General features: G+C 38.7%; 1 protein-coding gene across 4 annotated transcripts in view; it reads left to right on the top strand.

The window, feature by feature from the left end:
• Positions 1-2,310: 2,310 nt before the first annotated feature.
• Positions 2,311-17,133, top strand: part of Vsig4 (V-set and immunoglobulin domain containing 4) — a 28,103-nt gene continuing 13,280 nt past the window's right edge. For 3 of the 4 annotated variants that reach the window (XM_047535093.1, XM_047535092.1, XM_047535094.1), the window contains exons 1-3: positions 2,311-2,466; positions 8,396-8,752; positions 9,503-9,784. In XM_047535093.1, the coding sequence (XP_047391049.1) occupies positions 2,412-2,466; positions 8,396-8,752; positions 9,503-9,784 (694 nt within the window). In that variant the 5' untranslated portion in view covers positions 2,311-2,411. The remainder of the gene's footprint in view (positions 2,467-8,395; positions 8,753-9,502; positions 9,785-17,133) is intronic. The other variant, XM_047535095.1, reaches the window with a different exon arrangement.

The raw sequence follows: 17,133 nt of genomic DNA, 5'->3' as shown, positions 1-17,133 counted from the left end.
CTTTATTTAAAGTATTTCTTAGCCAGGAACCATGTCTAAAATGTTTTCTGTCTTTCTCATAACGTCCAGAGGTTTGGAAATACTAAGTGATCATTAATGGTATGAAGAAAACAAATAGTGTGGTATTTAACAGCATCATTTCTTGAGCTATGAGCTTGAATCTTGTCTAGGTACCTCTATACATGTAAGTCATTTCATCATTCTAGGTCTTAGTCTTCTTTGTAAAATGGAGACTTGTTTAATTCATTCACTCAACAAGTATTTATTAAATCTTTATTAGGCACTGTTTTAGTCACTAGAGATACAGCAGTGGACATGGCACACAAAACTGCAGTCTTCATGAGGTCTCCATTCCAGAGAGTGAGACAGACAACAAACAAGGAAGTTCATAAATATGCACTATGTCAAGTAGTGGTAAGTTCTACAAAGAAAAAGAAAAGAAATGCAGAGGAGTAAAGAGTAATGAAGAAACCTACAAACATAATTATAATAATACCTACCTGAGGGATTGTAAGAACCAAATTAAATCACCCATGAAAAATGCTTAGTAAATTGGTTGGTATAATATAGTTTCATTTTTAAATCCTAGAAGATATAGTATCAAGTCTAATGAGGTGATAATTGGGGAAGCTAAGGTTCAGAAAGTTTTGATTTGGCCAAGATTTCAGAATGAAATAGATGCAGTGTCAGGCCTGTCTCAAAGCTAACTGATTTCCTATCCAATTCTCTTATGATCTACTGGGTTGCTGAGTCCACTGCAAGGCTGGAGGTCTTCCCCAGACAAATTCTGTGCATACTTCCCCCAGCACATTACGTTATCTTTAGATACAGGAACTCCTAACAAGATACAGGTCAAAAGATACACAAGGGTAAGCGAAAATTGACACCAGTCTAATGGGCTTCTACCTCCTCGGCAGGAAAAGCTGTAGAGGAGAGGGGCAGTGTGTGTGTGTATGTGTGTGTGTGTGTGTTAGTAGTGGTGGTAGGGTGTTGGTTAGAAAACACAAATGGAAGTTTCTCTGAAGTGTAGGTTTCCCTGAATGAAAACATAATGGGAAAGAAAGCCTAAAAGTTCCAGTGAGGTGCACTGAATCAAGTAGCCAAAAGAACAAAGGACAGTCAGCCAAGGGATATTGACTTCAGGAGGCAGAAGGGTTTGACAGAATCCTGTGTGATAATTTGACCTGAAATGTTGAGGTATCCTCTTACCACTTGCACACAAACCCAAATCATTTGTATGTAGCCATCTCTTGGAAAGCATGTCTTTCTGTCCAATCCCATTTCCCTCCATAAGACCTCTCTCCCTGACCAAGCCCTCTTATATACCTCCAATCAAATAAAAAACAAATCTTAGACATTAATTAGAGTGCAGTATGAATTTGTTGGATGTATTTTTCATTTTCAAATTGCTTATGATTTCAAAGTTTAGTTGACTGCAGGCAGTGCCACACATAGAATTAGATTACTGATGAAATTTCAGTCACTCTGGGGCCTGAGAAGCTTTGAGCAATTGAGCTTTGCTAGGGGACTTCATGTCACTCTCTTGTAAGTCAGGGTCTCTATCAATTGGAAGTCAATGAAATAGTTCAGCCTAATAGAGCATATCACTATCAAGTCAATTGCCTATTGCAATGAAAGCAAAATTTATCTTTCCCTTAGAAGAAGTGAATAATAAATGCCTTATGAAAAACCATGGGGATCATTAATGAAAATGGATTCTCCTTTACCACCAGGGAGATGGGGTTATTGGAGAAAGTGATTGAAAAAGCTTTCCCATTATGAGATATGGGGCATTTCCCCTTATCACAGCCTCATTCGCGGGTTTGCCAATTATTTAAGCTTTGTTGTGTAGAAAGCCCTTTCACACACTAAGCACTTGTAATCAGAAGCCCACAGGTGCACCAACTCTAAAACTGTCCATTTGCATAGGCTGAGTAAGCAGGAGTTAACAGTACAATTGATGAAAATTGCATAGGTCAGCAAAGTTGATTTCTTCTCCCTAGGCCCACCAGAAAGGAAAACACCCCCATACTAGAGTGAGCAGACTCACCCCAAAGGCCGCCCCCAACCTCTGAGTCTTGTGGAGGGGACCCAAAATAAACACAGCCTGGGAGATCAAAGACCAGAGAGTCCCACTGGCTCCAGGGAAATTCAAGTCAATACCATAGCAGGGGGAGGAATTGCTTCACTCACCCTCAAATCTCCAACCTCAGGCAGGGGGAAGGGGACATCCCACGTGATTTGGGCTGAAATAGGGAAGGAAGGGGAATGTACAGTGGGACTAGGAGTTCAGGTCAAAGATATAGAGAAGTAAGGGAAGTGAGCAGATACAGACACTGGCAGCCCCTAGGAGTTCAAGTCTCCTTGGCAGTAGGAGGCTGGAAGAAAGGACAGAAGTGACTCTGACTGTGATGGGGATCTTTCTGGGTCTACTGCTCCTGGGTCACCTAATGGTGGTCACTTATGGTAAGGCAGCAAGTGGGGGACTGGCTGCCACCACAGGCCCAGGCAAAAATCTGGGGGAGGGGGTTGGTGCTGAATGCTTACTGAAGAAAGCCTATTCCTGCTGGGACAGGTGAGTGTTTTCAGGTAATGTTACAAGTTTCCCAGCTACGGGCAAAGAAAGGGAGGGAGTAGAAGCCTGCTGAAAAAGCTGAAAGTCAAGTTTGGGTAGAGATTACAAAGGATTCCCTCTTGGAAAACATCTGCATGATTTTCTAATGCTTGAATCTCAGAGACATCTACCAAAAAGATTGCCAATATCACCCAAATCCCCCATCTGCTCTCTTTTACCCAAAATTCATCCATTAGACCCAACCCCTGTGCTTCTAAGCCTCTGCTCCTTGTTTGCTATGCAGTCCCCAAAGAAGGAATGTTGTCTAAGAAGTAGACAAGAATTTTGAAGTAGGCTATATCACTATTCATCAGAGTTTATTACTTCTCCAGAATATCTTGTTTATCCAGGAGCCACTCTAAATGTTACTTGCATTGAACTAAATCTGCCTCCCTGTGGCTTCTTTTCAAAGGCTCCTTCTAGAATCACATAACACATATATGCTTCCTTTTCCCTGTTAAATCCCTTTAAAGGTTTGAAGAAATACACTAGGTCCTCTTAACTCTTCTCTTCTCCAAGCTAAACAGTTCCAGCTCCTTCACCTAGTTTCTATAGGACTTGGTTTCTTACTCCCTCTTAGGCTAGCTAACTTCCCTGTAGACATGGCCCAGTTTGTCTGAAGTGTTTATGGGAGCCTAATGCTAGAAACATATCTCAAAAGAAGCTGAATTATCCCATAGTGTCATTATTTCTGTGGATCTTCCTCTATGCTCATTTACAACCAAAAGTGAGATGAATTTTCAGAAAACTAAGCCTGGGTAATAGCTAAGTGAGACTTAAGATAGGGTAAAGGGGTTCTCACTGAACCCCTGCTTGTTTCATCTCCCTAAAGGGACAGGCTGGATAGGTGTTAGTTTGATGTCACATGTAGAGTCAGAAACCCAACTTTCTATAAGTTATTCAGATTCGGTTACCATGTCTTGGGACTCTGGGACCCATCAACCTCTAGAATCTCAAAGTTTAAAAAGACCCTGAATTAAGTCAGCTCTGAGGGAAAATAATTTTCCCCAGACCACAGATAATTAGTGATAAAGTTAGTACTCCTGCTCCTGAGTTCTTTTTGTAACTATAATATTTTTATTCTGAAGTTAAGTTTTAGAATATACCTCTCTACCTTCTCTTAATTTGTTGGTGTGAGCTAAGAATTATGGAGAAACATTGTATAAATGTTAAATTTAAATCATGTGTGTCTGTGTGTGTGTGTGTGTGTGTGTGTGTGTTCATTGGTGGGAGAGGGAAGGGGAGAGAGAGAGAAGGGGGGAGAGAGAGAGAGAGAGAGAGAGAGAGAGAGAGAGAGAGAGAGCGAGCGAGCAAGTGAGCATTCCCATATGTCTTTTTCCTTCCCCAGTCTATAAATGTCTCCAGCTCTGGAAGCAAGTCTTTCATATGTGTATAAGTTCTTACATTAGAGCTGTGGTTCAGGATACACCACATAGCCAATAAAGTCTTCCTCCTCCTTGGACCTCACTGACCCCAGACCATCTGTACAGTGAGAAGATTGACTTGGTTGGTCTCAGAAGGCTGCCAGCTGGATAGTTCTGTGGGACTGAGACTTCAATGCTATAAAACCTCTAGGGGCCTTAATTAACTTTCAGTCTCTTCCTGTGGGCTAAGACACATGTTAAAACAATCATAATAAAATGATGTTTTCACATTTTGTAAACATTTTAAACACTTAATAAACACTTTAAACATTTTATAAACATTTATTATTGAAGCTAACCCACTATCCAGAAGGTAACTCAGGAGATGGAGAAAGACCAGGCACAGGGAGTGTTGGAACACAGGAATGGGAACTTACTCTCTGTGATGAGGGGAGAAGAGATTCTGAAAGGGACCCAAAATGTGCCTGAGAACGGGGCCCACACCCAACAAATTAAGCCTTTCCTTTCTTCCTGACCATTGCACTTTACTTTTCCAAGTCCAATGTCCCCTCTTTCTTAAGATAAAACCTCCTTCAACAAACCTGTCCAGCCCTGGTCTTTCTCCCAAAGGAAATCAACATTTAAAGGAAATCCAGTTCTTCCTTGAAAGAGAACAGACTCTGTGATTATGGGAAAGTTCTGTCAGAAAGTAGTTAACATATGGGGGCATTTTTTTCAGGCAGTCAGGGAGATAATATCTAGTGATAAGATACATTTTTTTTGTGGTGCTGGGGATTGAACTCAGGGCCTTGTGATTGCAAGGCAAGCACTCTACCAACTGAGCTATCTCCTCAGCCCAGGATAACATTCTTGAAACCATGTTAGGTAGGTCCAGGTAAGGTATTGTTGACTTCAGGTTTCAGTTGTGACTGGTGCTTTAATAAGTTAAGAAAGAAAGCAAGAAATTTACCATCTGAAAGTCTATATCCTAGGCCTCCAGACCCATCTTTTTCTTGCTATCTATGTGACTTTATATAAATCTCTCTCTCTCTCTCTCTCTCTCTCCCTCTCTGCCTCAGCTTCCCCATATGTACCCTTGAAGAAATGTGATTAAGTGATTTCTAAAATCCCTTCCAATTATGCCATTTCTGAATTCTCCAAATTTCATCCTGCCTGATACCTCAACCCCTGTTTTACCAAGTAGCTTACCATTTGGTGGTTTTAAGGTATCTATAAGGGGCAGAACATTTCACTAGGAGGTGGGACTTTCCTGAAATGGATTTTTCCTATTCAATATTCCAGGAATGTTAGAAGTATTGCTTAATTTGGCCAACATTTCACATTGGTTGCCAAGCCAGTCCTGTTATTGGAGGTGCATGCTACTGTGTTCTGTCTGGCTGCCTTAAAACCCACAGATGACCTCATACTGGTCCATAACTCAGTGGAGTCTATCAGGCCGTGAAGGGTGGTTCCTTATCTTGTAATGTGATTACTTCCTTCAGGTCCAAATTAAAATTGCCAGTGATCCAATCAAATGAATCTGTTCACACCGGGGAAGACACTAATGAGAACTGCTATAGAACAGGCAGAATCAAAGCAAATATGATAAATCTCACTTGGAACATAGGAGAAGACCAACATTTATCCAACACCTACTGAATGTGAGCTATATGATAAGTGCTTTCACATGTACGAGTTAATTTAATTGTAACAACAACCTTCCATGTAATACATGTTATTATTTTCATTTTATTGATAATGACCAAAAGTTCAGACAGATTTTGTAATTTACCCAAGGTCACACAGAAAAATGGTAAGACAGACCTTGGATCTAGATGCTGTTATTATTACTGTCTTATGCAGTCTTTCACTACCTTCCTGATCTTACTAGGTTCTCCTGCTAGGTGTTTTTCTAGGATCTCTGGGCACCACAGAGATAGTTGGAAGGTATAACTCAATGTTATCGTGGTCATCTTCACTCTGGAGAAGAGGGAAGATGGAGAATAGTAGAATGTCCTCTTTCTTGTGATGCCCTGTATCTACTATGCACTCTCTATGCTACTAATGAAAGCAGGAGGAAGAAAAGGACAGAAGAACATGGAGGAAAAGAAACGAGAGAAGGAGGAACAGAAGCAAGGTAGAATAGAGGTAGAAGAGTGAGTGGAAGGAGGAAAGAAAGAAGGAGGGATGGTGAAAGAAAAAAATTAAACACAGGGGAAAAAACTGTGCCATTCTGGAAAGTCTAGTTACTAACTCTGTCCCACACCCCCAATCTGGTGTGGGGGATTCAAACCTGACCTATTTTCAGAAGTTACTTTCAATATTATAAAATTCGGACTGGGTGGCCATGTTCTTCACAGACCAGAGTGAGCGATGTGAAAATCTCCAACAAATTCCCAGAGAGGGAAATGCAAACCAGGCCTTGGAGCTCCCTTAAGGTCAGAGGGAAGACATGTATATGCAAAGACACAGGCATTTGCAGCAGCTCCAGATGTCCTCACAGCAGAATGCTGCACTGTTGCCCAGGAGGGAAGTGTGAGAATGCTTTTCAGTGGAAAAAAAGAGAGAGATTGGGCAGATTTAAAGGAAGATTAATGGGTAAGAGTTCATTAACCAAGAAGCTCAAATGTTTTTTGCATGTGGTCAAAAATATGTATGGGAAAATGTGTCCAAGGTGATCATAAGCTGTATCTTCATGCACACAGAAGCATGAACCATCAATAGCATAGTGAAAGCCACCATCTGGTAAAAGTTCACTACCAGGTAGAACATGTAATTATTTAACTTCTGTTCCCCCATACTGTCTGTTAGCACTTGACCTGTGTTGAAAGGAACCTTAAAAAATAATGCTGTCCAAGATCCAGACAGAGTTTAGAACTTCCCAAGATGGCTTAATTTATCTATAGAAAGTTCTAATTATAAAATTCATTTTTAGAGCAAACTAAAATCTGTCCCTCTTGTGTTTCCATTTGTAGGACTCAGTTCTGCTCCCTGCCATGTCTGAAACTCTCCAGGGAGTTAGTGGTGGATCTAGCAACATGGTGTAAATGTTTATTTACTCTTTTCTACTCAAGGTCTTTATCTTGGCTAAAATATGCTGTTTTTCTAAGAGTCCCTAGTGAGGTCACAGGCCAAAGGCTTAACTTCAGTATTGCCATTGATAGAAAACCTTGTGCTTGACAGTAAATTTTAGGAGCTAGAAATCATACTCCCACCCTATCCAAAAGGTGTAATCTTTTGTCTGCTTGACTGGAACCTGGGAATCCTGAGATAAATAAAAGAATTTTGTTTAATAAGAGCTCACACACAGAAACCACATGTCCTAGGAGAGACATAAAAATATTGTCTAAATACAATCCCTTTCTGCTGGCCTCAGTTGAATAGAACATAAAATCCTCAAAATGTGAGCTTATGAATGAAAAATTCTAAAGGGAAGGCAATGGCTGCTTCAATGTCCCGATCCTTCTCCCTCTGGGTTTCCCTCCTTAGCCCACTATGGAACATTCTCCATTTGCTTCTACCACTATTCCTAGCACAGCCAGTGCCAGGATTTTATTCAGACCCTTTTTCTCTCCAGACCAGGTATAGACAAATCTTTACCCCCTAAGGATGGAATATTCCAATGAATGCTGATTATAAGAAAAACCAAAAAGGAAATAAACATAGAAAAAAAGAGAATTAAAAAAATCAGTCAAACTTACAAAGTGCAGGTTTCAAACTTAACAATAACTGATGATTTTGTTAAACAGGAATGCACACCCAGTCCTATTCCATACACAAAATTACCCCATCAGAATTCCCTGTAACCTACTTCCTCCCATCCAGAGAAGAACTCAGGGTTGGGACCCCAATTACTAAGCCTTTCTTCTGAGGGAACAAGGCGGATAACAAGAAAGAAGGCCTTTCTTTGCCAAGCCCTGAAACCCCTACATTTCTCCAGGCACATATTTACACAAAATGAAATAATCCAGACCCAACTGCTCATGATTTTTTCCTTCCACATCTCTTGGAAAATGTTACAAGAAAATTTTTTTTTCATGGATATGCAGAATGTCAAAGTTGGTAGAATCCATACAGATCATTCTATCCAAACTCTCCACATTATAGATGAAGAAAATTAGTCTTTTATGATGGAAGTTACTTAGTCAGGGTCACCTCATAGCAAAGCAGTGACATGAAAAGGACTTGAAACTCGTAAGAGTTAAAAACAATGTTAAGGATTATCCTTCTGAAGACTGGTTCTGATGGTAGGGGAGGCTGGCAGAGAACAAAAGGGCACAGGAAACAAAAAAGTGTGATGAAAGGAAATTTGAAGAATGTTTCTTAGAAACTATTGAGGCCTGCCACTGCCTCCATAGCTCCCAGGTGGTTACAACATCTACAGTGTTTGCTTCCTTCCTCTGTTCACTTTCTTCAGGCCATCCCATACTGGAAGGACCAGAAAGTGTGATAGGGCCATGGAAAGGGGATGTGAATATGCCCTGTACCTATGGTCCCCTAAAAGGCTACACTCAAGTCTTGGTGAAGTGGCTGGTACAACGTGGCTCAGACCCAGTTACCATCTTTCTACGTGACTCCTCTGGAGACCATATTCAGCAGACCAAGTACCGGCGCCGCCTGAATGTGAGCTATGACGTTCCAGGGGATGTGTCCCTCCAACTGAATACCCTAGAGATGGATGACCGAAGCCACTACATTTGTGAAGTCACCTGGCAGACCCCTGATGGCAACCAAGTGATAAGAGATAAGATTATTGAGCTCCGTGTCCAGAAACGTGAGTCACTATGGGAAGTAGGAAAGCACTGATCAGCAAAGGTCCAACAGAGTACTATATTCCTAGAAACCTCTGAGAAATTGAGAGAACTTGATTTATCTGTGCATAGGTTCTCTTATGTTATATGTGCTAATCAGAGGAAAGTGACATGCAGAGGATCCTCAGGGTCATCACTTCCATGGCAGAATCTATGAAAGTATTGTGAAGGGCTCCTGGCTTTCAAATCTCTACCTCTTCAAGTGTCAAAGAAATTCTGGCATTTATAGATTGGTTGCCCTCCTTCAGTTCTAGGCTTTAAAGCTCATGAAAATGAGTATACCTTACAGAATATTGGAGACTAGATAACTGCAAGCACAAACGTTTTGAAGAAAAGGAAGCAGGAGTTAGCCATTGTAAATTTTCCTGGCTTAACAATTTTGTAAGAATCTGACTCTGGTAATCTCAAAATGTAGATAATCCAAAAACTATTTGAGCTCAAAAATAAAACTAGCATCATTTTCTCAAGTCAGTTGATTTTCAACTCCAGATAATTCCAAACCACAGATAATACAAAACAGTACCTAATCTTCCAAAGGGAATATTTTTATCTACATTGATCTTTTCCCTTTTTCCTTTCATGTCAGGAGCCCCCTTTAGTTCCATGTGTAGCTATATTCATGTATGTCCTTGTGACCAGCAAGTATAACTTAGCCATGTGTCCCTATATCCTTAGGATTTCCTAGAGTCTCCTTTCTTGTCTTTCCTTTGCAGTCCCTGTCTCCAAGCCTACGGTGACAACTGGCAGCGGTTATGGTTTCACGGTGCCCCAGGGAATGAGGATTAGCCTTCAATGCCAGGCTCGGGGTTCTCCTCCCATCAGTTATATTTGGTACAAGGAACAGACTGATAACCTGGAACCCATCAAAGTAGGAAACTTGGGTACCTTACTCTTCAAGCCTGCAGTGGTGGCTGACTCGGGCTCCTATTTTTGTACTGCTAAGGGCCGGGTAGGCTCTGAGCAGCGCAGTGACATTGTGAAATTTGTGGTCAAAGGTGAGCATCTTAACAGACAACCTTGAACCAAGGATACCTCAGAATTGTGCCTTATGCTAGAGAGCAGTTGAGGGAGTGGGATTCTGGATAGTCAATGACTGTACAATTACACACACACACACACACACACACACACACATGTTTGGATCTGGGGACAGCAGAGCTAGCGATAATGTCTGTCATTTAATATAATGAAAGGAAAAGTGGCACCAGGCACATAATATCTGTCTAAATTCAAGAACTCAATATACATTTTCTCAATGAGTCCCTACAAATGTCCCATGAGGTATACCTATCATTACTCTCATTTTTTTTCTTTCTTTTTTTTGTGATTCTAGGGACCAAACCCAGGGTCTCAAGTGTCTAGGCAAGCACTCTGCCATAGAACTATACCAGAGCCCTGTTGACTGATTGATTGGGAATCCAGGGGTACTCTACCACTGAGTTACATTCCTAGCCCTCATTACTCTCATTTTACATAAGAGGAAATTCAGAACCAGAAAAGGGAATCTACTTGTTCATGAGCATACAGCAAAGTGCAAATCCAGATTTGTGCTGAGAGTTTTTGCTCTTTCCACTATGTCTAATTGTTTCATATGGGTGAATCTATAGCAGATCCTGGGCACACATTGGCTGATATATATATATATGTGTGTGTGTGTGTGTGTGTGTGTGTGTGTATTATTATATATAATTATATTATATGTTACTATATATCATTATATATTTATATATTATATTTAATACACACATATATACATATATATTTAAATTATATATTGTATACATATTAGAATATGTATTTTAGCTGCAGATGGACACAACACTTTTATTTTATTCATTTATTTATTTATTTATTTTTTGTGGTGCTGGAGATTGAACCCAGGGCGTTGTGCATGCGAGGCAGGCACTCTACCAACTGAGCTATATCCCCAGCCCCTATTCATTTATTTTTATGTGGCACTGAGTAGTGAACCCAGGGCCATGCTAGGCAAGCACTCTACCACTGAGGCCCTTTGGTTGTTTTTTTAAAAACAAATCGGTTCTTTTTTTGTTTGTTTGTTTGTTGGAGTTCTTTATTGTTGTTTGGTCTTCCTTCCTTCCTTCCTTTTTGGTACTTGAGATTGAACTTAGGGGTGCTTTGCCAATGAGTTACATCCCCAAATCATTTTTATTTTATCTTGAGACAGGGTCTTCCTAAATTGCCAAGGTCACCTCAAACTTGCAATCCTCCTGCCTCAAACTTCCAAGTTGCTGGAATTACAGACATGCACCACTACATCCAGCTTACTTTATGTTTCTTTTTACTTTATGAAATAAAACCCAGACTTGTACATATTTTCTTTTAATTTTAACCCTTCTTCCTAAAGCCAAATGCAAGTTCTGTTTGAGGTCTTCATGAGTATGGGCTCTAGTTAATCAAGATTTGACTGTTCCTTCCAGCACTGTCATATACATTCTATGCATACAAAGACTACAGGTTTGAGATGGGTATGGTGGCACACACCTGTAATCCCAGTGACTTGGGAGCCTGAGGCAGGAGGATCATAAATTCAAGGCAGCCTCAGCAATTTAACAAGATCATGTTTCAAGATAAAATAAAAAGGGCAGGGGATGAAACGCATTGGCAAAGTACTTGTGGGTTCAAGCCCCAGTAGTGCAAAAAAAATATTAAAAAGACTGCAGGCTGGAGTTAGGTGAAGAGCTGAAAATATACATGCTCAAATGAATTTTTGGCTTCCAAGGTATCTCCTTGAAAGGGAAGACAACAAGGCTTTCATTGCCCAAAGCGTATTTGGAACTAATGACTTTTAGGAAATCATCCTCAAAACCACTGAAAATTACTGAACTTTAAGGATAGCTCTTTATAAGGAGAAGGAGGGAATTGTTAGGTTAGGAAACTGAAGGTGTTTTGAGACCCCTGTGTTTTCGTGGAGGGATTTCCCCGCACCACCACCAAATTTGAATTGCAGTGAAGATGTCTGTGCTGATATAATCCTAGTCTGTTTGTTTTGGAGGGAACAAAATTGGTCTCATTCTGACAACAATCTATAGATAGTGACTCAGTTCTCTGAGAGCCAACAGTCTGGTCAAGGAAAGAGGGTATGTCATGACCGGAAAGTCCAATCTTGTGTACTTCACAAAGAGACAAATTAAATATTCTTGCCTTTCTGTGAGTTAGTTCCTAGACCATCTGGGCAAGAACTTGCTCACTGCTAACCAGCCTGTTTATTCCTTATCACAGTCAGAGCTTTTCATAACTATGCTGTTATGTAGTGCTTGCCATTGCCCCCTACTGACAAAGGTACAATCAAGGAAATTGAGGGTCTGAGAGGTTCCTCTCAGTTTTCCACCCTTCCCTGCTCTCTGAACTAAGTTACTCTCACTTGGCTTCCTCTACCTGTCTTTCCCTCATAGTCCCATAAATCTGGCTCCCTGTTTCTTTTTTGCCACACAGATCTCCCTATATTTCACCCTTTCACCTCACTCTCTGTGCTAATCTATAGTTTTGGAATGGCCCTGTAGGCTCAAGCCTTTGCTCTGACTGCTGAGTTCAACTGACAGAGCAAACTACAGATATGAATTGAATGTACTTGAGATATGCTCTGCAACATCCACTGCCCTCATCCATGCTGTCTGCCCATTCATTTGGTGTCTCATTTCTTATAGTATTAATTCTGAACATTTCTACCTTATTTCAGCTCTCCAGTCCTGCTCCAATCAAATGAGGTCACAATATCTTCCTTATTCTTCTTGGAGAAGATCCATACCCTCATCAGTTGTGAATTCTATCAACTACCCTCCTCTCTGCCTTGACATTTCTCTACTCATTTCCTTTTATAATCAGAAAAATATGATTTGCTCTTCTCTACAACAAAGTCCTCCTCCTGAATTTTTTTTAAGATTTATTTTTTAGATGTTGATGAACTTTTGCTTTATTCATTCATTTATATGTGGTATTGAGAATCGAACCCAGTGCCTCATACATGCTAAGCAAGTGCCCCACCACTGAGCCACAACCCCAGCCCATCCTCCTCCTGAATTTTTAACTTCAGTTATCTCAGTGTCCTGCTCTATTTAGTTTGCTCCACAAATACACATATAATACATATGGATATGTGTATGCATCCAAACCTAATATGTATATGTAAATGATATATACATATTATTTTAAAAATATCTTTCTCTTGTTGGGTATGGTGACACACACTTATAATCACAGTGACTTGGGTGACTGAGGCAAGAGAATCTCAAGTTCAATGTCAGTCTTTGCAACTTAGCAAGACGCTATCACAAAATAAAAAATAAAAAGGGCTGGGGGTATAGCTCAGTGGTAGAGCACCACTGGATTCAATCTTTGATATCTCAAAAAAAAAAAAAAACCTTTCTCTCTACCTGCAACCCTATCTTTCCTATGGTCACTATCAACTTTTTTTTTGTTGGTGGTGCTGGGGATTGAACCCAGGGCCTTGTGCATGCCGATCAAGCAATCTACCAACTAAGCTATATCCTCAGCCCAACTATCAACTTTTTGTAGAAAGTATCTCCCACCAGCTGCACCTCTAATTTTCCACAATATAACTTTGCAAACTGAAGTAATCATCAAACTCCAAATAGCCAAAGCTCAAGATCTCTTCATTCTTCATTGCAAGCACCTTAATATCTCTAGTAGATGATCCTGTTGACCATTCCTTCCTCCTCAAAGATCCTTCAACCACTACTATCAACAACATTTTCTCTTGTTTCTTTAATGTCTTTCTAATAGACTTTTCTCAGATCATTTTTCTGGTTTTTCATCCATTCACTAGTTAATTATAAGTGTTCTCAAAGACTTAGTTTGTGAATCTATGTAGTATCTGAAAATCTTATCCTTTTCTGAATATTCAAATAATACATCTAGGTTGATAACTCTCAAACTGTAATTTTATCCTTAATTTGTCTTTTGAGTACTAGATCCCAATGTCTAGTTACCTTTTGGACAGTTTCATTTATAATCTTATATATTCTCAAACTAATCTTTCCTTTTATTCACCATACCTAATCCTCCTGCCTGTTAGAAGACATAGAAGTATCCTTGACTCCTCCTTCTCTTTACCTATCATGGCCAAATACTTACCAAGATCACCAATACTGTGATTTCAACAACTAAATGAGATTTCTTATTAAGTTCCTCCTATTTCTTTCCATGACCTCGTGGTTACATCAACTTTTCTTTTTTTTCCTGAAAAATTTCAGTAGTCTTCTCAATGATCTTCCCAAGTACATCCATCCTCACCAAAACATCAACATTTTAAACATTTATTAATATCTACTTTATGTCACTATATTCAAAATGCAAGAGTGCAGAATTATGGCTATCTACATTATGACTGGTCTTCTATGTACCATCAAAGTACTTAGTACATAGATATTAAATGAATATTTGTTAATGAATGGACAAAATATGCTACTTCCTCACTTTCCAAGATCCCACTGCACTGCTGTCAGAATTATTTTCCTAAAATTTCAACTGAGTAATTATTACTCCCTCCCTCACAAATCTTCACTTATTCCCTGTGGATATACCCATCCAAAGAACAAGGTCCACACTATTAATCTGTACCCAACCTACTTTTCCAGTCTTATATTGTAATATACTTTTCCACCTCTGAAACATAGCATGATGTTCTATCTGCCTCAGTGTTCTTCAACTTTCTCACTCTGAAGAAATCCTATCAATTGTTCACTCACATCTTAATTTTGTATTAAGATACACTTCACATGCTAAAAATTCAACATTTAAAAGTGTACAGTTTCAGTGGTTCATATCATGGTAAAATCATCCCCGTTATGTAAGTCCAGAACATTTCAATCATCCTAAAAGAAAACCTCATAACTTTTAAGCAGGAACATTGATTCTCCTATACCCCTAAACCCTGAAAAAAATTATCTGCTTTCTGTCCCTATGGAATTACGTATTCTGTGTATTTCATATAAATTGAATCATATATTATGAACTTTTGTGCCCATTGTTTTTTACTTAGCATAGTGTTTTCAATGTTCATTCATATTGAAGCATGTATCAGTTCTTCATTGTTTTATTACTGAAAAACATCATTACATGGATATACCACATATTATTTATCCTTTCTTCAGTTTATGGGCATTTGGATTATATCTGCATTTTGGTAATTATGAATGAACAACTGCTACAAACAAAAGTTATTATGTACCCATATGTTTTCAGTTCTCAGAGATCTATGACTAAGAGTGCAATGGGTAGGTCCTTTAGTAACTCTATGATTAACTTTTAAAGGAAGTTCAAAACTCTTTTCCAAAGTGACTATCCAGTATTACTTTGCCACAGTTTATGAAATTGTATTTTCTCCGCATTCTCACCAGCACATATTTCCTGTATTATTTTTAAAATTATAGTCACCCTAGTAGGTGTGAAATGGAAACTTGTTCTGGTTATGATTTGCATGTCCTTAATGATGAATGTTACTGAGCATCTTTCCATGTGCTTATTGACCATTTTCATGCCTTCTTTTTTATTCTTAATAACATGTATTAATTGTACATATTAATGCAGTTCAATGTGGTATTTCCATACATGCATATAATGTGCACTGATCTAAAGCAACTTCTCTTTATTTATCACTTACGCTCACACCATTCCCAAACTCTTTGTAAATTGTTTTCTTTTGTTTTGTTTTGGTACTGCAGATTGAACCCAGGAGTGCTTTACCATTGAGTTACATTCCCAACCCTTTTATTTTTTATTTTGAGACAGAGTCTTGCTAAATTGCTGAGGCTGGCCTTGAGCTTGCAATCCTCCTGCCTCAGTCTCCCAAACCTCTAGGATTTCAGGTGTGTGCCACCATGCTTGGTTATATACCACATTTTCTTTATCCATTCACCTGTTGATGGACACCTAGGCTGATTCCTATTGTAGCTATTGTAAATAGTACCACAATAAACATGGACGTGCAGGTATGTCTTTGTATGTTGATTGCATTTCCTTTGGACATATATGCAGAAATGGGGAGACTGGATCATATGGTAGAGTTATTTTCAGGTTTTGAAGGACCTCCATAATATTCTCAGTAATGACTGTACTAGTTGACATTCCCACCAATAGTGTATAAGATTTTCTTTTTCTCCACATTCTCACAATTTATTTTTTCTGATAATGGCCTTGTGATTTTGATTTGCATTTTCTTGATGGTGAAGAGACGAGCATTTTTTTCACATATTTGTTCGCCATTTGCATTTATTTTTATGAGGAATGTTTGTTCAGATCATTCATCTCCTTTTAATTGGATTATTTAGATTTTTGCTATTATTTTTTGAGTCCTTACTATATTCTGGATATTAACCCTTTGTCAAATTAATAGTTAAAAAATATTTTCTGTAGATTGTGTCTTCACACTGTTGATTATTTCTTTGTTGTGCAGAAGCTTTTTAGTTTGATGTATTCCCATTTGTCAATTTTTTTTTTATTCCTGTGCTTTTGGGCTCCTATCCAGAAAATCATTGCTCATACCAATGTCATGAAGTTTTTCCTCTGGTTTGCTTCTCATAGGTTCAGAGTTTAAGGTCTTACGTTTAGGTCTTTGATCCAATTTTTGAGTTAACTTTTGTACAGGGTGAGAGATGAGGGTCTAGTTTCAGACTTTCACATGTGGATATCCATTTTCCCATCATCATTTATTTCTCCAGTTGATTATAGATGTGTGGGTTTGTTACTGGGATGTTTAGTATGTTCCATTGGAATGTGTTTCTATTTTTGTACCAGTACCATAATTTTTTGTTTACTGTAGCTTAGGGTATGACTTGAAGTCAGAAATTTATTCACCACATTTTCTTTGTCCATTCAAATGTAAAAACAAATACTAGAGTACTTAGAAAGAAATTTATATAACATAGTCCTCTTTGCTTTCAGTCTTCTTTGAGAACTTCCTATCCAAAGATTTTATCCATTTTTAAATTGGGCAGTTTGCCTTTTTGTTGGTGAGTTGTAAGAGTTTTTTTTTATATATTTGAAATACAAGATCATTATTAAATATATTACCTGCAAATAAATACTTTCTTCCATTATATTTGTTGTGTTTTCACTTTCTTAGAAGTATCCTTTAAGGCACATATTAAAATCTTTTTTGGTGAAGTCAAACTCTTTATTTTTATGTTGCTATTTCTGTTTCTGGGTCACATATGAGACTATTGTCTAATTTCAGTTTATGAAGACTTTTGCCCATGTTCTCTTATAATTTTTTTACAGTTTTATCCCTCATGTTTAGAACTTTGATCAATTTTGAGTTAATTTTAGTGTATATAGTGAGGTAGAGGCCCAATTTCTTTCTTTTACA

This window comes from Sciurus carolinensis, chromosome X (genome assembly GCF_902686445.1).
Source record: "Sciurus carolinensis chromosome X, mSciCar1.2, whole genome shotgun sequence".
In the NCBI taxonomy this organism is placed as follows: domain Eukaryota; kingdom Metazoa; phylum Chordata; class Mammalia; order Rodentia; family Sciuridae; genus Sciurus; species Sciurus carolinensis.
Note: the sequence above shows the minus strand (reverse complement) of the source record. Positions and strands in the feature narration are given on the sequence as shown.